Source organism: Musca autumnalis, unplaced genomic scaffold (genome assembly GCF_047663935.1).
Source record: "Musca autumnalis isolate F117 unplaced genomic scaffold, ASM4766393v1 scaffold_4, whole genome shotgun sequence".
NCBI lineage: Eukaryota > Metazoa > Arthropoda > Insecta > Diptera > Muscidae > Musca > Musca autumnalis.
In genome coordinates this window covers 157147687-157173670 of record NW_027411977.1, presented here as the reverse complement: position 1 = coordinate 157173670, position 25984 = coordinate 157147687, and the positions used below count along the sequence as shown (strand labels likewise).

Sequence of the window (25984 nt, the reverse complement as noted above, 5' to 3'; positions counted from 1 at the left end):
TATTAATTCGCTCCAGCATTTATTTTGTTATAAATAAAACACGTTCTCAATATATTTGTTTGTTTATTCTTTTATTTTAATAATTTTGAAAATATTGAGTTTTAGGTTTGAAACGTAACTAACTTGCAAATATGTTTGTGTATGGCATTAAAACACATACATAGACAATGTTTGTCAAACCCGTTTTGACAATGAAATGTTGTCAAAGGTATAATTTAGAAAAAAACATTAAACATATGATTGCATGAGATTACCTTTTTTAATTGTACTATGAAAGGCATACAGAATATTAAGGATGATGTTACGAACTGCAGAAACCTTGTGAATTCTCATGATATATAATAAGAACAAATTCCTTGAACTTGTACTACAGAATAACAGTTTGCAGGTAAGACTAAACACAGCCGACATGATTGTAACCGGTATTCGTGGTGACGTTAACGATCTTAAGGATATTGTTATCCATATTTGTGCTGCTCTTGAAGTGGATATTTATTTATTTATTTAAACGTTGCGATAGAAGCCTATTGGCCAATTGGCATCGCAACACAGCAAGAAACTACAACATTATTTCATATTACAAAATTACTTATAGATAAGAGATAAGAAAATATAGATATATGTATATAACACAATGTAAGTTAAAATTATTAAAACAAAAATTGCAAAAAAAGGCTCCCCAGCCTTATAAAAGAATCAAAAGTGGAACTGAGAGAGAAAAAAAAAATATTGCTGGTAATTCAACATGATCGAAAAAGCATGTATACAGAACAACATACTACTCAGTAAAATTCCATATATTAAGCCATCAGCCACTATTAATAGTAAAGGCTTCAAACTTGCGCCGAAATTCAAAACATGGGAAAGAGAAGTTACGTAGCTCATTGGGTAGGTGATTCCACAGCCGAGCTGCACGAACAATAAAAGAATTTTCTAACCAAGATGTGGAAAAAATTGGCAGAATTATCTGTATGTTACGAGTATATCTTGAAAACGAAATTCGTTCCCGAAGTAATACTGGCAGATCCAAGTATATCGATTTATAAAGAAAAGACACAACACGTTGTTGGATAAAAACTTTAAGGGCCTGTTTATGTATGTCGATAAGAAAATGAATACGCAAGTAAAACTACCAAATTTGAGTGTGCTTTTCAAATTTGTTTTTTGTTTTGGAGAAAAGCAAAGGAAATAATGTTTCCAAAACTAAGGTTTGGGTGTGTTTCATGCGCACACATTTTCGTTTCGAAATACATAAACTGGGGGTAAAAGGTACTCCTAAGAAATCGTGCGCATGAGCAGAAATGTGGTCCCTTCTGCGCAAACTGTAAACAAATCTGACAACCATATTAAAAAGCTTCTCTACTCTCTTCAACTGTTCATCAGTTGTACCTGATCGTTAACGATCTTAAGGATATTGCTCCAGAGCATGTTAATAGTAATAATTTTAATGGTTTTCATATTGAAAATGTTTTTAATGTTTCATTTTGAATTAGATTCAAGTTTAGTTATTTGAATATTGTTTTAAGATCTTTGACTCATAATCTTAATCTTGGTCCTAAAGCTACTGGAAACAATCTCTTGCAAAATCTCACTAGTTCGTTCTCTAAAAACCTTAATATTGGGCACATCAATGTACAAAGCCTTTGTCCTTCATTCTCCAACGCTAAACTAGAAGAATTTAAGGGTAGGAATTTCAGAGGCTTGGTTCAACTCTTATGTGCTCTCAAGCTCCTTGAACCTTCAGAATTATAACCTAATAAGAAATGATCATACTCCTCACGGTGAGGTATGTCTTTATATTTCTAAGCAATTACGGTATAAAGTTGAATTCAGAGGCATGCAATACAGTACTTGTGAATCACTATTTGTAGAAATATATTTACCTAATGGTGCGATGATGTGTTCGAAAACATACATGCGGACATCTTTGATAAGTTTTCCAACATAATTGTTATGGGAGATTTCAATTATAACTTATTTGAGTGGGTAAAATCATTGTATGCATAATTCATTACCAACGCATTTAGCAGATCCACGGGTAGCACATCATTGTTAGATTATTTCCTGATAAGTAGACATCGGATTTTGCATATTTTTTATTAATAAAGATACGAAAATTCTGATTGGACCAAAATTCGTTTTGAAGAAAACTGAATGTAATGACAGGCTCATATTTTTTATTTTTTTGCATAAGCACAAAATATGCCAAAAAAATGCAAAATATGCTACTAATTTTTTTGACGAAAACAGTCAAATTAAATTTGGAAAGTCTGAGAGAATAACAAATGAACTAGAAATTAAAACTAAGAAAAAAATAAATATTACATAAAATCTTTCATATTTTACTAAAAACTTATAACATATAAAAACATATACAGGGCAATCATGAATATTTCCCTCTGAATTTTCCGCACGGGAAATAATTTTAGAAAGTGAAATTCTTTTAAAAACAATATTTGTTAAAAGATGAAAACTACTAGATTAGATTCATTACGGCATACTCTAGTCGAATCATCAAAAATATTCCCTTTTTGGGCATAAATATGGAAATAAAAAATTGTGAAATTGGGGAAAAGAAACAAATTCCGCACGGAATTTTTATTCATGATTGCACTGATAACCATATTTTATTCCCCTAAGGGTATTATGTCTTAGTGAATGAGTTTGCAACATGCAAAAGGAAACGAAATAGACCCACAGTTTCTTTGATGATCTGCATAGATTCGCATTTTTCCATCTGGCCATGCCATTTTGAAAACAGAGTACAGGTCACATTTATAGACCAATTCGCATAAAAATTGGAGATTTTTTTGGCTCTAGCGCGATGCCTGTTTATTTTGGTAAGAATCGTTTCAGATTTGGATATTGCCAACATATATACAGTATAATCTCGATAATCCCTACACCACAGGTTTCGGCGATGTACGAATTATCAAATTGTCCGGATTAACGAATAGTAAAGAAAATAAATTACTTTCTATGATTAAATCACTCGTGGTAGTTATATAATAATACTTTTTTAAATTCTAATTTCTAATACCGAACTTTTAAATGAAATAAAGACATTTTTATTGGCATTGCCCGTATTTGTGTCTTTCCTTACTTTTTACCATGCAACAAGACTAAATTTTCCCAAATTACAGAAAAAGCCAATCAGATTGTGAAAGTAGAGCTAGAAATATGACGTTTTTTAACTTTACATCAGTATGTAAGCTAAACACGGGACAGAAGTGAAATTTCATTTTTTTGGAAATTAAGATTCCTTGAAATCTATGCCTTTTAGGTGTATTGTGCCTTTGGCAACTTTAATGACAATATTGCGGCGAATATTTTTCTTAATATATTTATTTATATCCTAGACAACAAGACTAATGTGTTAGGCCATGTTTATATTAAAGCCTTTTGCAGGGTTAACCTTCTTCACCAGGATTTGTTTGACGTATATGTAATGGAATTGACATTTAAAACCCAGTGGGTTTGTTAAATCTTGTTATATATAAACGTACTATTATAAAAGGTGTTATATCCTTGTACTCCATAATTTTTACTAAATGTTGCTGAAACAATTTTTACAGCAACTTCTCCATTAAACAACTGTCAAAATTCGAAGCATTTGTAATAATTAGTACAAATTATCGAGTACACGGTCAGGTATAAGTTAATTAATTGTATACACAAAAGGCTTATGACTTTTCGACTGTGTTATCAAAATTGTTTTCCTTTAGCAGGAATAAATGAACTGTATTTTTTAGCATTCCAAATGCTTTTCTAGCTGAAATATGTGAGTGGTTTTGCCATGTTAAAGATAATTCGAAGGTTTTTGACTTATTTTACCACTACCACGCTATTGTGTGGTTTTTCTCAGTGATGTCATTTTGCACTAATCATTGGGTGTCCTTCATTTTGGTTATTATTCATCGTGGATGGGTATAACAATAATGAATTACTTTTCGCCGAGGAGTGAACATTTCCCAATTCTGCATTAAGCCGTTGTATGCGTACAATATACATATAAAATTATGTATTTTTAGTGCATTAAACTAAAACCATGTCATCAATATTAAAGCGGCAGTTAGGACATTTTTCCAAAGAAGCTTTTTGACCACAAAGAACAAAAATTGCCAATACTGCAATGTCTACATATACTGAATAAAGGTCTAAACACTATAAAATATTTTCAAATCTAATATGTGGATATTCAAAACTTATACTTCTAACTATAGTTGTATTCCAGAACCTGGAATCGTAAATGGTACTCTAGTACTTTTTCCCATTTTGTTCTAAAAAACGAACCCTTTTTCCAAAAAAATACATAAAATTCCGCTTTTATCTAAACAAAAATTGCGATGACTAATTCTAGCTCCTTTGTTTTTCTATTAGACAATTTTGGCCGAGTAGAAACTATCACCATATTTGGACACGTTAATTTTGACATTTCTGATTGAGTTTTTGAAATTTTTCCATTACCTACATTTATATAGGAAGCAACTTATGATGTAATAGGAATGCTGGGTTATTTGACATTTTCTCAGCTTGTGAAAACTGATTTAAGTCTTATTAGTCCAGATTTATTGCTGCGGCGGAATATCTGGAGTGTCTCAATAACATAATAATCTGCAAAAAACTAGGTTAAACGTCAAAAACCATAATTTAGAACGCTTTTTTGATGATTTTCAAAATTTAATTGACGATTTTCGTCAAAAAACACTTGCATATTTAGCATATTTTTTGCATGTTTTTGATATGACACCAAATATCGAAAAATTGACCCTCAAAACGCCTAGATCCAAAATTTGAATTTAGAAATAAAAAACATACTAAAATCCGATGTCTACTGATAAGTCAAATATCTTACGTGAAACACAAAAATCAGTTACAATTTCCCTTTTTTCCTCGTGCCATAGTATGATTTTTCTTTCTATTGAGTTTGTACCACATGAGAGGCAAAATTGGATTGATTTCAGAGAATAAAATAGAATATGTTTCTAATATAGTTAATGATTTCGATATTACGTCTTTTTATTCTGCAACTGATGTTATCTCTCAATTATCTAAATTGGATGATTTAGTAAGCATGCTTCATTCGTTTGTTCCTACGGTGAGGGTCCAATCAGGCTCTAATAATTATCATTGGATGAATTCCGACGAAATCAAACAAGCTATAAGACAAAGAGACAGATCTTAAAGTTTATACCTTAGGCCTCTGACGAAATTTGGAAGAAATATACTCGTTTTAAAAACATGACTAAGTCTATAATAAGAAAGGTCCGTAGCAGTAAATTCTGTAAAATCGAACGCCTTTGGCTATTCCTATTAAATTTATTAAAATGATATTTCCTATTATTTCAGGATTTTTCCTGCATGTAAATAACTCAATTCTAACGTTTTCTGTTTTTCCGGTTGCATGGAAGTTGTAAAGAGTTGTTCCTATCCCTAAAAGTGATGGCAGACCTATTGAATACTATAGGTCTATTTCTGTTCTGCCTTCAATATCGAAAGTGCTGGAAAATGTTATTTCAAACATTCCCGTTGAACCTATAGCTATGGTATCATTTATTTTATTTTAGTTATTTCAATATTCATATGGCTGGGGGCCGTTTTATATATTTGTTTGTATTTGCATATGTACATACATAAATATATATTGTTACGGAATTAGATTTATCTAATCTCCGTGTAGACGTTGTTTTATTCCCCGGTACGATTTGTACCAAATAAACAGGGTTCGTTTCAGATTACGTTTCTACAATGCTTTATTTAATTTATTACACTTATTCGGAGCTGACTGTTATAGCTAAGTACACAGCTTTACTTTACTTCTTTACTAGTCGATGTTTACACTTCGGTATAAAATTCACAACTACTCAATGTTGCCGTTCCTAACGCTATTTATACCCAAAATCTCCTTGGTCTAGAATTATCCAGAAAATCTGGCAACACCTCGAATCTGTGCAGCGAACACACAGACGCACATTCGCACTAAGCGAACAACCATACTCACATACATGGGGAAAGACAAATACAATTGGACAAGCTCACTAATGACGTAATTCCAACAAACAAATGCAAGAAATAAAGGAGTAACAAACTAAACGATAATTACATGACTATGGCAAAAACAAACAAAAGCACATTAATAAAAGGTAAAGTAACATCTAGAATAATGAGGAGAGTTCTACATGGTAGTTGTTGTTGCTTAAATAAAGTAACTGCGTAATAAAAACTTTACGTTTATTATTCTACATGTCCGTATCTAATGTGATGATGAATATAATTATCGGTGTACCTCCTTTAGATGTATGTGAACTTATAACTACATTTATTCCGCAGTAGCACCTTTGGGTATGGGTATAAAAAAATTCCCATTCATGTCTTAAATTTTATGTAAATATTAGCTTTTGAGCATTGTTAATGAGATGGATGTATGTCATGCAAAATAAAATTATACAACAAGCTAGTGTAGAGTAGAGAGATGGGTGGTTTTGGATGCGTTGCTTTCTTTCTGATAAGAATCAATGAATAAAAAATCATGTGGATGTATATGATAAAAAGTTAGGAAAACATTTAATATCGAAACATTTGTAAAAATAACTTAAGTTAAATAAGTCTGATTACATTAATATTTGCACACAATTTCTTTACTTTTAAAACTATAAAAATACTTATTTTTCAAAAATGCTATCGATATTTTCGATTTCAAATGGAAATTTATGAATCATCTTCAATCGTCAGAAGTTAATTAGCTTTTAACTAGTCACTTTCCTTAAGTGTATATTATATAATTTTATGCTATGGTATATTTATATAAGGGTCCAATTTGCATATTTTATTTATAATGCAGTAGTCAATGCATACTCATCATTTGCATGTCTGCAAAAGCAGGAGCTATTTATTTTGAATCCTCTTTTTCCTTGTTCTCTTCAGAAATTTCTTTCTCGTTTGTTTTTTCCTTTTCCAGCTCTTTTTCGTTTTTGTCAACTTCATTTTCTTGTTCTTTTGACTTTTCCATTTCACCTTCTTTTCCCTCTTTGTTTTCAGGTTCTGGTTTCTGTATGTGTGCATTTAAATCCAACTTTGTACATATTTCATCCCAATCGGGGAAACATCTGTCTTTCATGCGAGAAACATGACCAACAAGATTTGGACATTTCTCGGTCATGAAATCTCGCAAAGCGTACTGCACATCCTTTGACAAGAAATGAAGCTGTGATAATACTGCAAATGCAACAACATCTAGGGTGGTGGGTTCATCTCCGAAGAAGAATGGCTTGCAGTCCAACATTTCGCTAAGTACTTTCAGATCATTTTTGCCAAATTCTTCGATTTCTTCAGCGCTATGTACACCAATTCCATGAGCTTTAAGTTTTTTGGTACCCTGGAACCACTTTCTTCCGAATGTTATTTTGAAAAAGAAATTCAAGATAGAATTGGGTAAACGCAGTCCTAAGGCATGCTGCAAATTCACCTTGTATCCCTAGAGGACATTATCTGGGAACTTGGCTCGCCAATAGAATATGATCCAGATCAAATGATTTTCCAACATTGCTATCATGGCGTATGATACATTTCGCTGCTCTGTTGTCAGTCCAGCATCTAAGTCTTTGCCATATTTTGACGACAAATCCTTAATAATTATAGCTGAATCAGCAATTTCTTCACCATTTAATTCGATAAAGGGAAGTTGACCCTTCTTCGAACGGAATCTCATCTTATGGTCCACATTCTCGTATTTAAGTCCAGCAAGACGAAGCCAGGTTTCTACTTTAAGGCAGTATGGGGATAGAGATGGCAATAACGGCGTTCTAGAGAATTGATAAAGATAAATCATATCCTTTTCGAAATTTGTTTTATGAACATTGCACTTTGGTGCGGGTTCAGCTTTTGCGGTAACTGTCGCGGTTTCAGATTCCTTCTTCGTATCCTCGACAGCAGCGTCTTGTTTCTCTGCATTATCGTCTTGGGCGTTACCGGTGTCTACGACATTTTCAGTTTTTTCTGATGCATTTTCGTTTTCAGTTTGGGCGGCGCCATCTTCTAGCTTATTTTCCACAGCAGGATTGTTAGAAACTTCGGCGGCAGACATTTCTCAAATTAATTTCCTGATATATTCAAATTTTTTAATTAAGGGAAATTAAACTAAATTAACTTAAACCTATCAGTTACATTCGTAACATTGCCTCCCGCTTAGCCTGTTCGTCCCGAATAGGCACAGTTCCCCCTCTGTGGTATGGGCATTGGTAACACTGCCCCCCGCTTAAGCCTGTTCCTCATAACCTGGCACAGTTCTCGTTCCATAGCGGGCCAACCGTTCTAGATGTACCACCTTCATCTTTTATCTAGGGCTGTCGCTCTTCTGTATGCGATACACGACGTCATTTATTTTCGTGACTACCTTGTAGGGGCCTTCCCAGTGCGTTTGTAATTTGGGGCATAGTCCTTTTTTCCGTTGTGGGTTGAACAATAGTACCAGTTGCCCTTCTTGGAACCCATTAGTATTTGCCGCTCGATCGTACCTCGCCTTCATGCGATTGCTGACCATTTTTATCCGATGGCGTACTGCATCGTGGACTTCACTGAAAGAGTTTTGACTGTTTTCATCGTTATCAATTTCGGGGTTTGGTGTGGCACCGAAGATCACGTCACCAGGCAGCTTCAATTCATTCCCGAACAAAATTCAGGCTAGGGTTCGAGATGTGGAGTCATGAATGGCCGTCCTATAGGCTAGTAGGAATTTTGGAATATGCTCATCCCAGTCTCTTTGGCCGCTATCTACCACCTTTCGTAGATGCTCTTCCAGGGTGCGATTAAATCTTTCCACCATGCCATCTGATTGTGGATGCAGGGGCGTTGTCCTCGTTTTCTTGATTCCGAAGGTGTCACACATTTCTTTGAAGATCGCTGACTCAAAATTTCTTCCTTGATCGGAATGAACCTCGGATGGGACACCATAGCGACAAATCCAGTTCTTGATGAACACATCCACTATTGTCTTGGCTTCCTGGTTGGGAATGGCATAAACCTCTGGCCATTTGCTGAAGTAATCCATGACCACTAAGACATACCGGTTCCCAGAGTTGCTTATTGGAAACGGTCCAGCCACATCCATTGCGATTCTTTCAAATGGAGCTCCTGAATTATACTGTTGCATGTGGCCTCGACTCTTCCGGGTTGGACCTTTAGCTCTTATACACCTCTCACAATTGGCAATCCAGTCTGCAATGGATTTCTGACAGCCGACCCAGTAGAACCTCTGCTTTATCTTTTCAACAGTCTTTGTTACACCAAGGTGTCCTCCACTTGGCCCATCGTGAAACTCTGACAAGACGTCTTTTATTTTGGAGTCTGGTACGACGATCAAGTTACGTTTTGTTTTCCCACTTACGATGTAGGCACCCATCTATTAGAAGTAGACTGTTCCACTGGGCCCAATAAGATTTCAAAAGGGGGCTTTCGACTAGGGCGTTCGCCCATTTCCATAGCAGAAATTATTTTGCCTAGGGTGCGATCTTTTCTTTGTTCCGCCGACCAATCCTCGCCGGACTCAACCTGCAGTAGCCGGACATCGACGATACTTGCTTTGCTTTCAGCCTTCAAGCAATGTCTACATCTAATTTTGCATGGCCGACGAGACAGGGCATCAGCATTACCGTGTTTTCCACCTTTTCTGTGCTCGATACTTAGGTCATAACTCTGAAGCCTCTCTATCCAACGGGCCAATTGACCTTCCGGGTTCTTAAACTGGAGCAGCCACCGCAGAGCGGAATGATCGGTTCTTAGCAGGAAGGGCTGTCCATACAGGTATTTGTGATAGTGTTTGATGCTCTCCACAACTGCCAGCAGCTCTCTCCTCGTCACACAGTAATTCCTCTCAGGCTTTGACAATGTTCGGCTGTAGTAACCGATGACTTTTTCTTGGCCGTCCATTTCCTGGGAAAGGACACCACCGATCCCGTATGCACTGGCGTCAGTGTCCAACACAAACTTACCGCCCGGTACAGGGTACGCCAAAAGAGGGCCTGTGCAGAGCATGTCTTTGAGTTTTTGGAATGCCTCTTCCTGATCGCTGCTCCACAGAAATTTCTGCCCTTTTTGAGTCAATCGGTGTAAGCTTGCGGCAATGCTGGCAAAATTGGGGACAAACCGACGGTAATAGGTGCAGAGACCCAGAAAACTTCGCATGGAGGTTTCGAGGCTGCGGCCAGTCTCTGACGGCTTTAATCTTCTCGCTATCCGTCGATATGCCCTCCGTCGTCACATGGTGCCCCAGGAACTTTACCTCTCGCTGGAAGAGGCTACACTTCTTCGGGTTCAGTTTCAGGCCCGAAGACGATAGCTGCTGGAGTACATTCCTTAAATTCGTGAGGTGTTCGTCGAAGGTCTGTCCCATGACTATGATGTCATCCAAGTATATAAGGCACGACTTCCACTGCAACCCTTTCAGCACCCGCTCCATCAGCCTTTCAAAGCTGGCCGGGGCGTTGCAGAGCCCTAATGGCATGACATTAAATTGCCAGAGACCGCCGTTAACGCCAAACGCTGTCTTTTCCTTATCTTTTTCGGCTATCTCTACCTTCCAGTAACCACTCTGCAGATCGAGGGTAGAGAAACATGACGTCCCGGCTAAGGTGTCTAGTGTGTCATCGATTCTTGGGAGCGGCTAGCTATCTTTCTTGGTGAGATCATTTAGTTTTCTGTAATCCACACAAACTCTGGTACTTCCATCTATCTTCTTGACCAGAACTACTGGGGAACACCAGGGACTCGACGACGGTTCGATCACCCCACTGTCCTCCATTTCGCTTATCAACTTCTGGACTTCGTCCCTTTTTGCCAGTGGAACGCTTCTTGGGGCCTGTTTTATTGTTCTTGCGTCTGCCATGTTTATTTCATGTTACACCACCGATAATAATAACTGCTTGGCCTTGTTCTTCTCGGAAGGTGATAAGTTGTGTGTCCACTCTTTGATGTAACCATCGATGAGCTTCTTTACCATGGCTGCTGATTTTTCGGTGTTATTTTCCAAATTGATTACAGCTTCAGCTGGTGTACATTGTCCAACATCGGAAAATTGACAAATTTGTTCTTGTTTGTCTGACAGGTTCAAAACTCTAACTGGAATCAATCCATCATCGTTGCTTTTCACCAGGGCATTCGCTATTAAGATGTTACTATTTTTGTTTTCCGCTGGTTCCACCACCCACAATTTTCCGACTCCACAATCTCCATCCATTGGTACCCATATCAATGTTTCGGCACAAGGCGGTATAATCTCTGGATGTTCCGTAGTCAGGTGTCTAATAGATGTGTTTTCCTCGTAACCCATATTTAATGGAATTTCCACATTGGACCATGTCATCACACGTTCTTTCATATCCAGATTAAGACCAAAGGCAATCATAAAATCTGCGCCTATTATAACTTCGTCTACGATATCAGCCACTATAAACTCGTAATCGACCGATTTATTGGCAATAGTAAGTCTCACGGTTAACTTTCCAAGTACTGCCGCAGGCTCCCCCGTTGCTGTGCGCAATCTGACTCCATTTAGTGGCGTTATCTTTCCTTTTGCCAGATCTGATCTGATGATTGACTTTGATGCGCCTGTATCCAAGGTCAGAATCCGCTTGTCGCCATTGATGTAACCAGTTGTTGTAAGGTTGTGGTTTTTCTGCTGTACAATCGCTATGGAGATTGTGGGGCCGTCGTCGATGGGAGCCAGTTCATGCCCCGCTGGACTGGCTCGATTTAGTTTAACGGTGACTCATTTGTGGAACGTTGAGCCACTCTTTTATTTTCTTTTGACGGGCGTGGTGACAATGACCTCGATCGCTTGCGCTTCGCTCTACATTCACGCGCAAAATGAACCATTTTGTCGCAATTGTGACACCTACCCTTGGCCTTAGTTGGTGCTGCCGTATACCTTCCTTTTAGTGCCCGCTTCACTGCTGCCTCGATCTCGTTAACACGATATTTGGGTTCATCGAACTCGGTATCAAGTTTACGGACCTTGTGAGTCTGGGGATTGGTGATTATTCTTGCCGTCTCTTGTGTAAGGGCGTACGACACGGTTTCAGCAAATGACGATTTTGGTGACGCATACGTTGCACGTTTGATCTCGGGGTCACGTATACCATTCACGTATACCATTCACAAATTTCGATTTTCATACGGTCCAACAATGGATGGTTTTCTCCTGGATACGTCATTAGCACCAAACGTTCTACCTCCGTTGCGAAGTCCTGTAAGGTCTCATTTGGCTTCTGTATTCTTCCCCTTAATTCCATTAAGTAGATGGTTTGCTTATGTTCGCCACCGCACTTACGTTCGAGAGCAGCCATTATATCCCCATATCTGTTTCTAGAAGCGGGGGGAATACTCTGTAATACGTCAGCAGCATCACCCTTCAATGCCATAAGGAGTGATACCGCCTTTTCGTTGTCGTTCCAAGAATCTCTAGCAGCCACTGTCTCGAACTGTAATTTGAACACATTGAAAGAGGTTGAGCCGTCGAACACAGGAGGCTTGATTTTTACTGGGCCACCTTTGATTTCCAGTTCCGACATTTTCTTCTCTATGCCCAGAATCTTCTCATCTTGAGCCAGAAATTTCTCGTCAACAGACAAAATCTTTTTATCCAACTCTTTAATTTGTACCTCCACGTTCTCTACTCTCTTTTCAATCACCATCGTGATGTTCTCGAGTTTCTCGTTAATTGTTCTAGAATTTACTTCTAATTTCTCTTCCATGCCCTTAGCGATTTTTCTAGAGCTCTTCTAATTTTTCCTCTAATTTCCTGGAATTTTCTTCACTCTTTCTGGACATCTCTTCCAACATCTTACAGTTATCAGATTTCATTTCCGCCATAAGTCTGGAAGTTTCTTCATTTTCATGGAGCTACCTTCTATTTTCTTAATTTCCAGCATCATTATTGCCAGCATTGATTTCAAATCGTCACCCCTGGCAGCTACCGATGAAACTTCCTCAACGCTGGATTCGCCCTTTGCCGATAACTCGACTTCCTCCTTACTGTCGAACTCATATGCGTCGACGTTTATTCCACGGCGCTCGAACTCTTCCAACAAGCGTTTTTGTAGTTCGGTCTTGTTGCCAGTAGAACACAACTCCAACTTACTTAGCTCCTTCTTCAAGTCTTCCACTCGTAGATCCTTAAACTTCATTGTAGGATGATCGTAATCTCACTACTGACACCAATTGTTACGGAATTAGATTTAACTTATCTCCGTGTAGACGTTGTTTTATTCCCCGATACGATTTGCACCAAATAAAACAGGGTTCGTTTCAGATTACGTTTCTACAATGCTTTATTTAATTTATTACACTTATTCGGAGCTGACTGTCATAGCTAAGTACACAGCTTTACTTTACTTCTTTACTAGTCGAGGTTTACACTTCGGTATAAAATTCACAACTACTCAATGTTGCCGTTCCTAACGCTATTTATACCCAAAATCTCCTTGGTCTAGAATTATCCAGAAAATCTGGCAACACCTCGAATCTGTGCAGCGAACACACAGACGCACATTCGCACTAAGCGAACAACCATACTGACATACATGGGGAAAGACAAATACAATTGGACAAGCTCACTAATGACGTAATTACAACAACAAACAAATGCAAGAAATAAAGGAGTAACAAACTAAACGATAATTACATGACTATGGCAAAAACAAACAAAAGCACATTAATAAAAGGTAAAGTAACATCTAGAATAATGAGGAGAGTTCTACGTGGTAGTTGTTGTTGCTTAAATAAAGTAACTGCGTAATAAAAACTTTACGTTACAATTCAAATTTTTAAATTAAAGGAAATTAAACTAAATTAACTTAAACCTATCAGTTACATTCGTAATAATATTTATCAAACTTTTTGATTTAATTTGTGCTGTACTCGTATAGATTTTAGTTATGAGCTTATAACTTTAACAGCATAGCTTAAGTTTTTAATGTAATCTCCAATACATGTATAATTGGCATTTGTTTTCTTTCTTTGTATTGATTGAATAAATAAACAAATAAACTTAATTTAGTTGTATAATTTCCTAAAAAGAAAGTACTTACATCTGAAAACATCATAAATCAAAGAATAGACTTTTCTCATCTCATATTCATTTGAAAATTCAACATTCTGAGGCGGTTTTTTTAAAAGTTTGGCGGCTTTAGTGATGTCTTCCAGTGTCCATATAATGTTTACTTTAATATTACTTTTAACAATGATCTGATGACATTTCTTCCTGTGCTCGTCCAATATGCCGTTCGATGGACTTGAAGCTGGTGAAAAGCGTTGGATGTGTGAGGAATCGAAAATGGGCTTTTCTTTGTGCCGCATAAGTTCGTCATAATTTCTGTAATGAAGTGATAATCAATCTCACTTAATAAATTTATTACTAAAATAATGTATAGTAAAATAAGAAAGTTATATTATTTCAAATTTGTAACCTCCAGATCTGACAACTTTTAATTAATTAATTCATTTTGGTAATGTAATAAAAATGCAGTGAAAATTTGCTTGACTTGCAATAGAATTGTAAATCGCAACGTTCTAAAGTTTATTTTTTCATTTCTCAATCCAAAATTTGAAAATTGTACAATATTTTATTTAGAAGTAGCTAAACCTTAAACTTCTGTTTTGGGGTGAGTAGTGCGATTCTCTAACTCATTTTTTTGAGTCACCGACAAATGTCGGTAAAATTGAAACGCAATATTGTAAATGAAAAGTTCAAATAAAAGTTGACAACGCAATTGCCATCGTAAAACTTTACGGGCACATTCTTTTGGGCGCTAACTTACCGAAAAAATATCGGTTATTACCGAATTTATTAGCATTTTAATTTTACGGATTTTTGACGGTAACTCAAGAAACGAGTTAGAGAATCGGACTACTGTAGTAGCTAAGTTCTACATTGAAAATTTTGCGTTTTAATGTAACCGATTTTTGTCGCCAAATCGACAAAAGAGTTACAGGTGCGGTTTTAATCGATGGTCATTTTTCTTTATAGTTTTTAATTTTGGTGTGCATTAAATTTCTACCCTACGGTTTTAAAATTAATTTGCGGAACAAGGGGGGTTATGTCTCCGACCCTAGGTACTTATTTAGGACGCCGACTTTTTATATCCTACACCACTATGTGAAAGGGGTATTTTAGTTGGTTTTGAACCAAAAAGTTTGTAACGCATCGAAATAATAGTCGTAGACTTATACTTATTGGTACCAATACAAGTGAGCAAAGCCGTGGTCGGACCGCCCGACTATGTGATTCCCTACACCACTACACATACATACACATACGCATTTCACTGGTAAATATTTATTTTATAGAAATACTAAGGTTTTCACCCACATTGAGTTTTATACCAAAAGACTTAGGGCTAACTTTTTGCAGGAGAGATAAAGAGAAAAAAGAAAATAAGAGATACACTCTGGAGAGACTCAGAATACAGGAGAGAATACACACATCCATGAATACGAAGGAAGATAAAGATAACACAAAACTGCAATATTCGATTGCAATATTTTGAAAAGTACGGTGCTGTGATTTTAGTATTAAGTTTTTTTGCTGCAATATTTATTACATTTTGTTGATTATATTTTTATTTGTACAAAAATTCGTGTTGTGATGTCCCGTTTTTTTAGTATAATAAGAATCATCTACAAGAATATGAGAAAATAACTAATTGTAAGTAAGAAAACAAAAGCGAATATCCCACACTGTGATCTGATGGAATATACATGATGGTTCTTTGTTATAGGATTTTTCAATAAATAAATCTCCTGATGAAGTTGGAATACAACCAACGAAACGTTGAGAAAAAATTAAATAAATTAGTTTTATTTTCATTGAAACACTGACCGATTCAGCCCAGTATAAATATACAACAAACAATAATAACAACACTACGGTCATAATAATTAAAAAGAGAGAAGCAAAGGCATTTGCTATTAAAATAAATACTTCAAAATATTAAAATTGAATTTTGCAATAACACTGATATTTTACCATCAATGTCAACACATTTGGTATTAATTTAAAACTCAGATGGTCTAGTTTCACTATCAGGTCCCCGGTAATGCAATTGGGAATGTGTTGATTATTATAGTTTTCTTTTGTTGATATGTACACTAGGGTTATGACTTTTTTACAACCTCATATCCCTGTATCATAGCGTGACGAGTTTTGCCATAAGATTACATAAAATCTTAATTATAAGGTCATTCCGTGAAAAAACCTCACGCACAAAATGATTTTAAAATTTGAATTTATCAAAATTATGGACAATTTTTGGAAGTCACTGAAAACAGATATATAATTGAAAATAAACTTTAGAGCCACATGAGATAATTAAAATGACATAAAATTTATTTCTCACTATTTTTCTTCAATTCTGAGAATCGTAAAAATGTCGTAAACGCTTTTATTCAAAAATATAATTTTTTAACAAAAAACAAAAAATTTTAAATTTTTTCAAAGTGACTTTTTTCGCGACTTTTTTCGCGACTTTCAAAGTGACTTTTTTCGCGACTTCGCGATTAATAGGCAAAAGTTCATTCATCCCTGCTACAGGAAATCATTTTTGAGGAAAAATGTCAAAAAGTCATAACCCTAATGTACACAACAGAGCTGTGATATTCTTCATTATAATTCAAGTAAGAAAATGGTACCCCACCCTACTTGGCATCCATTGATAGGCTTCGCTTTTGGAATACTCTTAATAGAAGCGTAGATATTCGCATTAGAATAAAACCTTGAATTTTCAAAGTTTTCAGTCCAAATCTCGACTTAGAAATCCACTGTCAACTCAGTTAGACAGTCAATGTGGAATTAGCTATCAGAATTTGTCAAATAATTTTTCTATCGTTCAACCATTGATGACTGGCATGACAAGCAACAGTATTTAAAACGATGTTGAGTTGTCCTTTCCTCGAAAGGAATTAGGTCAAGCCCGCCTATTAGTGAGAAAATCCCTTAGGGCATATAATGTATTCTAAGGATATTTTACCTAGAAATGTTTAAATCATTTAAAGCGTTGTGATTAATAGGTCAGTTTTCATTGGGATTTATAGCTAAACGAGGAAACGAGTAGAGTGCTTATATAGGAATTTCAATAAATTTAAAACAAAGTATGTAAAAAGTATGGTCCTCTTATTTTCTTTCCTTGACATTCAAAATCAACGGTAACTAAGGAGTGTTGTACTGCATTCTCGCAGTTATGGAACTAATAGCTTTAACTTACATTTTGTCTTATTCGTAAGCTATAATATTTATATAAAACAATGTTTCTTTTTGATTTCGTCAACGAGATGAAGTCATTTGTTAATATTCATAGAAATCGCTAAATATTCCCCATAATGAGATGAATGCATTTGGACAAGGGAAATCAATATATCGTCACCTGAAATGCCCACGACGTAACCCTCAACGTTCACAAATATACACTTGTCGCAGAGAAGTGTTAGATTACAAAAGTTATCAGCAAAATTCACCTAAATTACGCTGGAGGAATATAAGGCGTAAATTTGGTAGTCAGGGAAGCTGCTTCCGGTCTTAAAATGGTTGCAACCCATAATATTTGCTTAATATGAATATTTTACCAGATTATTATCTAGTAAAAGTCATTATTAAAGATTTAAACGTAAAAATTATATATTTTTGTCCGGAGTATCGAGATTATACTGTATTTTGATTTAGATGGATTTATTTTCAGTTTGTTGCTTTCAGCCCAAGTGAAAATGTTGTTTAAATCATGGTTAATGTAAAGAAACGCTGTTTGCAAGTCTCTTGTATTCGCACCCAGATATAATCGAACATAGTCTGTATATAAATGGCATTGACCGGGGTTTAAACTGTCACGACAGTTCTTCCCGACATGTTGGAAAGATCATTTATATATACGCAAAATAGGAGAGAACCCAAAACTGATCCTTTGGAAACGCCATTTAAAATATTTTCTTTAAATTCCAATCTATTTTCAGTTTGTTGTTTTCAGCCCAAGTGAAAATGTTGTTTAAATCATGGTTAATGTTAAGAAACGCTGTTTGCAAGTCTCTTGTATTCGCACCCAGATATAATCGAACATAGTCTGCATATAAATGGCATTGACAGGGGTTTAAACTTTCGCGACAGTTCTTCCCGACATGTCGGAAAGGTCATTTATATATACGCAAAATAGGAGAGAACCCAAAACTGATCCTTTGGAAACGCCATTTAAAATATTTTCTTCAAATTCCTATCTCTGGATTAACTCTAACATAATTGTGCTATTGATTGTGATTTATTTTCATAGTAGCAAAATGCCCTCTACTTCGTATGCGGAAAAGAAATAATATACAAGTAAAGAATTTTAATATGAAAATTAATATTATCGCAAACCTACACATCAATAACGACCCACATTCTAAATTTTATTAAAATGGTACGGGTATTTTGAAGATTTTAATCCCATTTTCCAACCAAAATAGCTGTAATTTCGGAATTTGTGATAGCAAAATGTAGAAAAACTTTATTCAAAAAATGTTACTTAATGCGCACGCTTTGACATGGCCCCTATATAACAGTTTTTTAAGATATTTTAATTTAGGTTAGTGTGCAGTACTTTTCGTATACATAAGTACGAATTTCGAAGCCTGCTCCTTATCTCTACACTAAAAGCCCACTGCTATCTAAATACCGAACTTCAAAACTTTAGCACTACCCCTTTATACAATAAGAATATGAACCATTTAGTAATTTTCGTTAACTAATTGTACGTTTACCCACAACCACATTCATACATGGTAGAACAAATATAAGGTAAAGTTAATACTACAACAAATACAACTCGAACAACAACCACAAAGGAATTTGTTTTTGTTTGTAACGTTACTGCCAGTTGTATTTGTAAACAAAACAAGGAAATGTCTATAAATTATTGGAATTTAAAAAACTAATAATTTTTCACATTTGGTTGAATATTTTGGAAAACATGAATGAAAATTCGTTACATTTTCAATTTTTATGTTTCCACATCATACCACTAAATGCATAAATTCTCGCAGAAAATAGAATTCTTGCAGAAAAGTTTGGGGTCGCTGGAAATTTATAGAAAAAGGAGAAGCTGTTTCAATGTTTTGTTTTAGAAATCAAAGAAGCACATGTTTATTAGGGCTTTATTTTTTTAAATTGTAACAAACGTTGTATCGCCTCTACAAGGGATTTACTGCGCGGCTTATCGTTCGAACTTGGAGGAGGTTACATATCATTGATATGAAGAGGTCTTTCTGGGAAATGGTTTTTTCCGAATGATATATTTTTTTTCCTCAAAAAATATATATCCCTAATGTACATCGGAATAGAAATAAATGTATAAAATGTCATATGAAATTTGACACTAACGTTACAACCCAGTTCAGTCAGCTGTGTATTGCTGCTACCTTTTCTTATTCTACCATGACATTCATATATTAACCCTACCCAGCAAACCAAAATCGGAAGAAACATCAGAGTTCGGACCGAATTCGGTCCGAAAGTCGGATGATACGTCCGAGTTCGGATCCGAATTCGGTCCGAACTTTGAACGAAAGTCATATGGCGTGGTTGACGTGTTCTCTGACTGAAATTCGGATGTTTTTACCAACTTTCGGACCGAATTCGGTCCGAACTCTGATGAACTATCGTATTGTTACGAATGTAATTTAAATAAATGTTAATTTAAACATTTGAAAAGTAACGCAAAGTTTTATTACGCAGTTACTTTATTTAAGCAACAACAACTACCATGTAGATTTCTCTTCATCATTCTAGCTTTTACTTTACCTTTCATTAATGTGCTTTTGATTGTTTTGCCATATTCATGTAATTATCGTTTAGTTTGCTACTTCTTGCATTTGTTTGTTGTTGTAATTACGTCATTAGTGTGCTTGTCCACTTGTATTGATCTTCGCCCATGTATGTGTGTATGGTTGTTCGCTTAGTGAGAATGTGCGTCTGTGTGTTCGTTGCACAGATTCGAGGTGTTGCCAGATGTGTTCTAGAGGATTCTTGAACGAGGGGATCTTGAGATAATTACAGGTGGAACCAGCAACGGTGAGTTAGTTGTGTTTTAAGCGTTGAACTGAACAGATCGGTTAAAGAATAGCTGCGTGCTAACTAGAGACAAGCTGTGTGCTTTGTAATTAAAGTCGGTTCCGAATAAGTGTAATAAAGTAGATAAAGCATTGTAGAATCGTAATCTAAAACGAACCCTGTTTTATTTGTTACAAATCGTACTGGGGAATAAAACAACGTCTACACGGAGATAAGTTAAATCTAATTCCGTAACAATTGGTGTCAGTAGTGAGATTACGATCATCCTATAATGAAGTTTAAGGATCTACGAGTGGAAGACTTGAAGAAGGAGCTAAGTAAGTTGGAGATGTCTTCTACTGGCAACAAGACCGAACTACAAAAACGCTTGTTGGAAGAGTTCGAGCGCCGTGGAATAAACGTCGACGCATATGAGTTCGACAGTAAGGAGGAAGTCAAGTTATCGGCAAAGTGCGAATCCTGTGTTGAGGAAGTTTCGTCGGTAGCTGCCAGTGGTGACGATTTGAAACCAATGCTGGCTATGATGATGGTGGAAATTAGGAAAATAGAAGGAAGCTCCATGGAAATGAATAAGAAAATGGAAGAAAATTCCAGCAAGAGCGAAGAAACTTCCAGAAAGAATGAATAAACTTCTAGACTTATAATGGAAATGAAGGCAGAAAATTGTAGAATGGTTGAAGAAAATTACAGTAAAATGTTTGAAGAGATGTCCAGGAAATTAGAGGAAAAATTAGAAGAGAACTCTAGAAAAATCGCTAAAGGCATGGAAGAGTAATTAGAGGTAAATTCTAGAACAATTAACGAGAAACACGAGAACATCACGATGGTGATTGAAAAGAGAGTAGAAACCGTGGAGGTACAAATTAAAGAGTTGGATAAAAAGATTTTGTCTGTTGACGAGAAATTTCTGGCCCATTACGAGAAATTTGGGAACCTGGGGAAGAAAATGTCGGAACTGGAAATTAAAGGCGGTCCAGTGAGAGCTATTCATAACACGTTAAGAATCAGGCCTCCTGTTTTCGACGGCTCTACCTCTTTCAATGTGTTCAAATTACAATTTGAGACATTTGCTGCTGGAAATTCATGCAACGACGACGACAAGGTTGTATCACTACTTATGGCATTGCAGGGCGGTGCTGCTGAGGTAATACAGAGTATTCCCGCCGCTTCTAGGAACAACTATGGAGATATAATGGCTGCTCTTGAACGTAAGTACGGTAGTGAACACAAGCAAGAGATCTACCGAATGGAACTGAGGGGAAGAGTCCAGAAGCCAAATGGGACCTTGCAAGACTTTGCGGCTGAAGTAGAGCGGTTGGCGCAGTTGGCATATCCAGGAGAGACACATCCATTGGTGGACCACATAAAGATTGAGACATTTGCTAGTGGTATTCGTGATCCACAGATGGGAACATTTGCAGAAACCGTGACAATTGCCCTGGCCCAAGAAACTGCGAGGATGCTGGTGTAACCTAAAGCTTACAATGTGCGGAGGCTGGAAGTTGAGGACAACAATCTCCAGACCGTTGTCGAACTAATGAAAGATGCACTAATGCAGGTAATAGATAAAGTGAAACGAGGGGCTGGAAAAACCAGAAAGACTTGCTACAACTGTCGGAAAACTGGGCACATTGCACGAGAATGCAGATTGCAACGACCAAGGCCCAGATAAGCCTCACCTCCTTCGAAAAGCGAAGACCAACTTGCGGCCAAGAATCCGAAAAATGAGACATCAGGTGATAAAGTAAATTCCGCCAATTACGAAAGGCCGCTGGCAGAGGATGAAAACGATGGTCCCACAATCTCTATAGCCATTGTCCAGCAGGAGAATCACAACTTAACGGTTAAAGGCTTCATCAATGGTGTATTACGTACCATGACATTGGACACCGGTGCAACAAAGTCCATTATTAGACCGGATTTGGTAAAAGGGAAGGTATTGCCGTTAAATGGAGTCAAATTGCGAGTCTGCAACAGTACATGGAAAGGCCTACCAAAGGCTGAGCATGGGTAGAAAATCGGTAAATTTCGATTTTATAGTGGGCGATATTGTGGACGAAGTTATACATGGCGTGGACTACATGATTGCCTTCGACATCAACCTGGACATAAAGCACCGTGTGATGACATGATCCAATGTGGAAATACCGATAAGTGTGGGCTACAACGAGAAAAGCAAGCATCGCCTTAGTGCAGATCCCGACGGGATCGCTGTCGATGTCCGTACACTGAAGGTGGAAGCTGCCGAAAATTTGCCCGTAGGAAAGCCGAAAAATCCGGCATCGAGGGGGAAAAAGCGAAGATGTACGTCGAGGAAAGGTCTATCGAAAAGAGGCCGTACAGCAAGGAAGGACAAGTCCGATGAAGACGAGGTGGCACTTAGGAGGGTAACCAGAAAGAAAGAAGATATAACGTCGCGATTCCTGGAGAGAAAGCAACGTCGTCCAGAAGAGCAAATGTCCAAAGCCGACGGCGTAGAGCGTACATCTAAATCGGTTGCCACCACTACGGAAAGAGAACTGTGTCTAGTCAGGAGGCACAGGCTTAAGCGGGAGGCAGTGTTACCAATGCCCATACCGCCGAGAGGGAACTGTGCCTATTCGGGACGAACTAGCTTAAGCGGGAGGCAATGTTACGAATGTAGCTATTAGGTTTAAGTTAATTTAGTTTAATTTCCGTTAATTTAAACATTTGAAATGTAACGTAAAATTTTATTACGCAGTTACTTTATTTAAGCAACAACAACTACCATGTAGAATTCTCTTCATCATTCTAGCTTTTACTTTACCTTTCATTAATGTGCTTTTGATTGTTTTGCCATATTCATGTAATTATCGTTTAGTTTGCTACTTCTTGCATTTGTTTGTTGTTGTAATTACGTCATTAGTGTGCTTGTCCACTTGTATTGATCTTTGCCCATGTATGTGAGTGTGGTTGTTCGCTTAGTGCGAATATGCGTCTGTGTGTTCGTTGCACAGATTCGTGGTGTTGCCAGATGTGTTCTAGAAACTTCTTGAACGAGGGGATCTTGAGATAAATACAGGTGGAACCAGCAACGGCGAGTTAGTTGTGTTTTATGAGTTGAACTGAACAGATCGGTTAATGAATAGCTGCGTGCTAACTAGAGATAAGCTGTGTGCTTAGTATCTAAAGTCGGTTCCGAATAAGTGTAATAAAGTAAATAAAGCATTGTATAAACGTAATCTAAAACGAACCCTGCTTTATTTGTTACAAATCGCACTGGGGTATAAAACAACGTCTACACGGAGATAAGTTAAATCTAATTCCGTAACTATTGGTGTCAGTAGTGAGATTACCCATAATAACAACCCATAATATTTGCTTAATATGAATATTTTACCAGATTATTATCTAGTAAAAGTCATTATTAAAGATTTAAACTTAAAAATTATATATTTTTGTCCGGAGTATCGAGATTATACTGTATTTTGATTTAGATGGATTTATTTTCAGTTTGTTGCTTTCAGCCCAAGTGAAAATGTTGTTTAAATCATGGTTAATCTTAAGAAACGCTGTTTGCAAGTTTCTTGTATTCGCACCCAGATATAATCGAACATAGTCTGCATATAAATGGCATTGACAGGGGTTTAAACTGTCACGGCAGTTCTTCCCGACATGTCGGAAAGATCATTTATATATACGCAAAATAGGAGAGAACCCAAAACTGATCCTTTGGAAACGCCATTTAAAATATTTTCTTCAAATTCCAATATATTTTCAGTTTGTTGTTTTCAGCCCAAGTGAAAATGTTGTTCAAATCATGGTTAATCTTAAGAAACGCTGTTTGCAAGTCTCTTGTATTCGCACCCAGATATAATCGAACATAGTCTGCATATAAATGGCATTGACAGGGGTTTAAACTGTCGCGACAGTTCTTCCCGACATGTCGGAAAGATCATTTATATATACGCAAAATAGGAGAGAACCCAAAACTGATCCTTTGGAAACGCCATTTAAAATATTTTCTTCAAATTCCAATCTATTATCAGTTTGTTGTTTTCAGCCCAAGCGAAAATGTTGTTTAAATCATGGTTAATGTTAAGAAACGCTGTTTGCAAGTCTCTTGTATTCGCACCCAGATATAATCGAACATAGTCTGCATATAAATGGCATTGACAGGGGTTTAAACTTTCGCGACAGTTCTTCCCGACATGTCGGAAAGGTCATTTATGTATACGCAAAATAGGAGAGAACCCAAAACTGATCCTTTGGAAACGCCATTTAAAATATTTTCTTCAAATTCCAATCTCTGGATTAACTCTAACATAATTGTGCTATTGATTGTGATTTATTTTCATACTAGCAAAATGCCCTCTACTTCGTATGCGGAAAAGAAATAATATACAAGTAAAGAATTTTAATATGAAAATTAATATTATCGCAAACCTACACATCAATAACGACCCACATTCTAAATTTTATTAAAATGGTACGGGTATTTTGAAGATTTTAATCCCATTTTCCAACCAAAATAGCTGTAATTTCGGAATTTGTGATATCAAAATGTAGAAAAACTTTATTCAAAAAATGTTACTTAATGCGCACGCTTTGACATGGCCCCTATATAACAGTTTTTTAAGATATTTTAATTTAGGTTAGTGTGCAGTACTTTTCGTATACATAAGTACGAATTTCCGAAGCCTGCTCCTTATCTCTACACTAAAAGCCCACTGCTATCTAAATACCGAACTTCAAAACTTTAGCACTACCCCTTTATACAATAAGAATATGAACGGATGATACGTCCGAGTTCGGATCCGAATTCGGTCCGAACTTTGAACGAAAGTCATATGGCGTGGTTGACGTGTTCTCTGACTGAAATTCGGATGTTTTTACCAACTTTCGGACCGAATTCGGTCCGAACTCTGATGAACTATCGTATTGTTACGAATGTAATTTAAATAAATGTTAATTTAAACATTTGAAAAGTAACGCAAAGTTTTATTACGCAGTTACTTTATTTAAGCAACAACAACTACCATGTAGATTTCTCTTCATCATTCTAGCTTTTACTTTACCTTTCATTAATGTGCTTTTGATTGTTTTGCCATATTCATGTAATTATCGTTTAGTTTGCTACTTCTTGCATTTGTTTGTTGTTGTAATTACGTCATTAGTGTGCTTGTCCACTTGTATTGATCTTCGCCCATGTATGTGTGTATGGTTGTTCGCTTAGTGAGAATGTGCGTCTGTGTGTTCGTTGCACAGATTCGAGGTGTTGCCAGATGTGTTCTAGAGGATTCTTGAACGAGGGGATCTTGAGATAATTACAGGTGGAACCAGCAACGGTGAGTTAGTTGTGTTTTAAGCGTTGAACTGAACAGATCGGTTAAAGAATAGCTGCGTGCTAACTAGAGACAAGCTGTGTGCTTAGTAATTAAAGTCGGTTCCGAATAAGTGTAATAACGTAGATAAAGCATTGTAGAATCGTAATCTAAAACGAACCCTGTTTTATTTGTTACAAATCGTACTGGGGAATAAAACAACGTCTGCACGGAGATAAGTTAAATCTAATTCCGTAACAATTGGTGTCAGTAGTGAGATTACGATCATCCTACAATGAAGTTTAAGGATCTACGAGTGGAATACTTGAAGAAGGAGCTAAGTAAGTTGGAGTTATCTTCTACTGGCAACAAGACCGAACTACAAAAACGCTTGTTGGAAGAGTTCGAGCGCCGTGGAATAAACGTCGACGTGGAAACAACGTCTACACGGAGATTAGTTAAATCTAATTCCGTAACAGTATTAATTTCTGATTTATTTACCGACTTTCGGACAGATATCGGTCCGAATTCGGAAGTAAAATCTTATGAAATTCGAAAGTGTTTGCCGACTTTCGGACCGAATTTGGTCCGAAGTCAGATGAAATATCGTATGAACTTC

The 25984-nt window shown here is 36.6% G+C and overlaps 2 protein-coding genes across 4 annotated transcripts in view; both read right to left on the bottom strand.

Annotated features, from left to right (window-relative positions):
• Positions 1-25984, bottom strand: part of LOC141400731 (putative methyltransferase NSUN7) — a 617414-nt gene that overhangs the window by 489107 nt on the left and 102323 nt on the right. For all 3 annotated transcript variants that reach the window (XM_073980175.1, XM_073980177.1, XM_073980176.1), the window contains exon 2: positions 14082-14365. In XM_073980175.1, coding sequence (XP_073836276.1) covers positions 14082-14365 — 284 coding nt within the window. The remainder of the gene's footprint in view (positions 1-14081; positions 14366-25984) is intronic.
• On the bottom strand, positions 6845-8101 carry LOC141400676 (failed axon connections-like). The gene has a single exon (XM_073980046.1). It carries the CDS (start codon positions 8081-8083, stop codon positions 7475-7477), a length of 609 nt encoding a protein of 202 aa, XP_073836147.1. The 5' UTR covers positions 8084-8101; the 3' UTR covers positions 6845-7474.

Excerpts from the sequence above, each read along its gene's own strand:
- LOC141400676 (XM_073980046.1), bottom strand. The coding sequence starts at position 8,083 with ATGTCTGCCGCCGAAGTTTCTAACAATCCTGCTGTGGAAAATAAGCTA.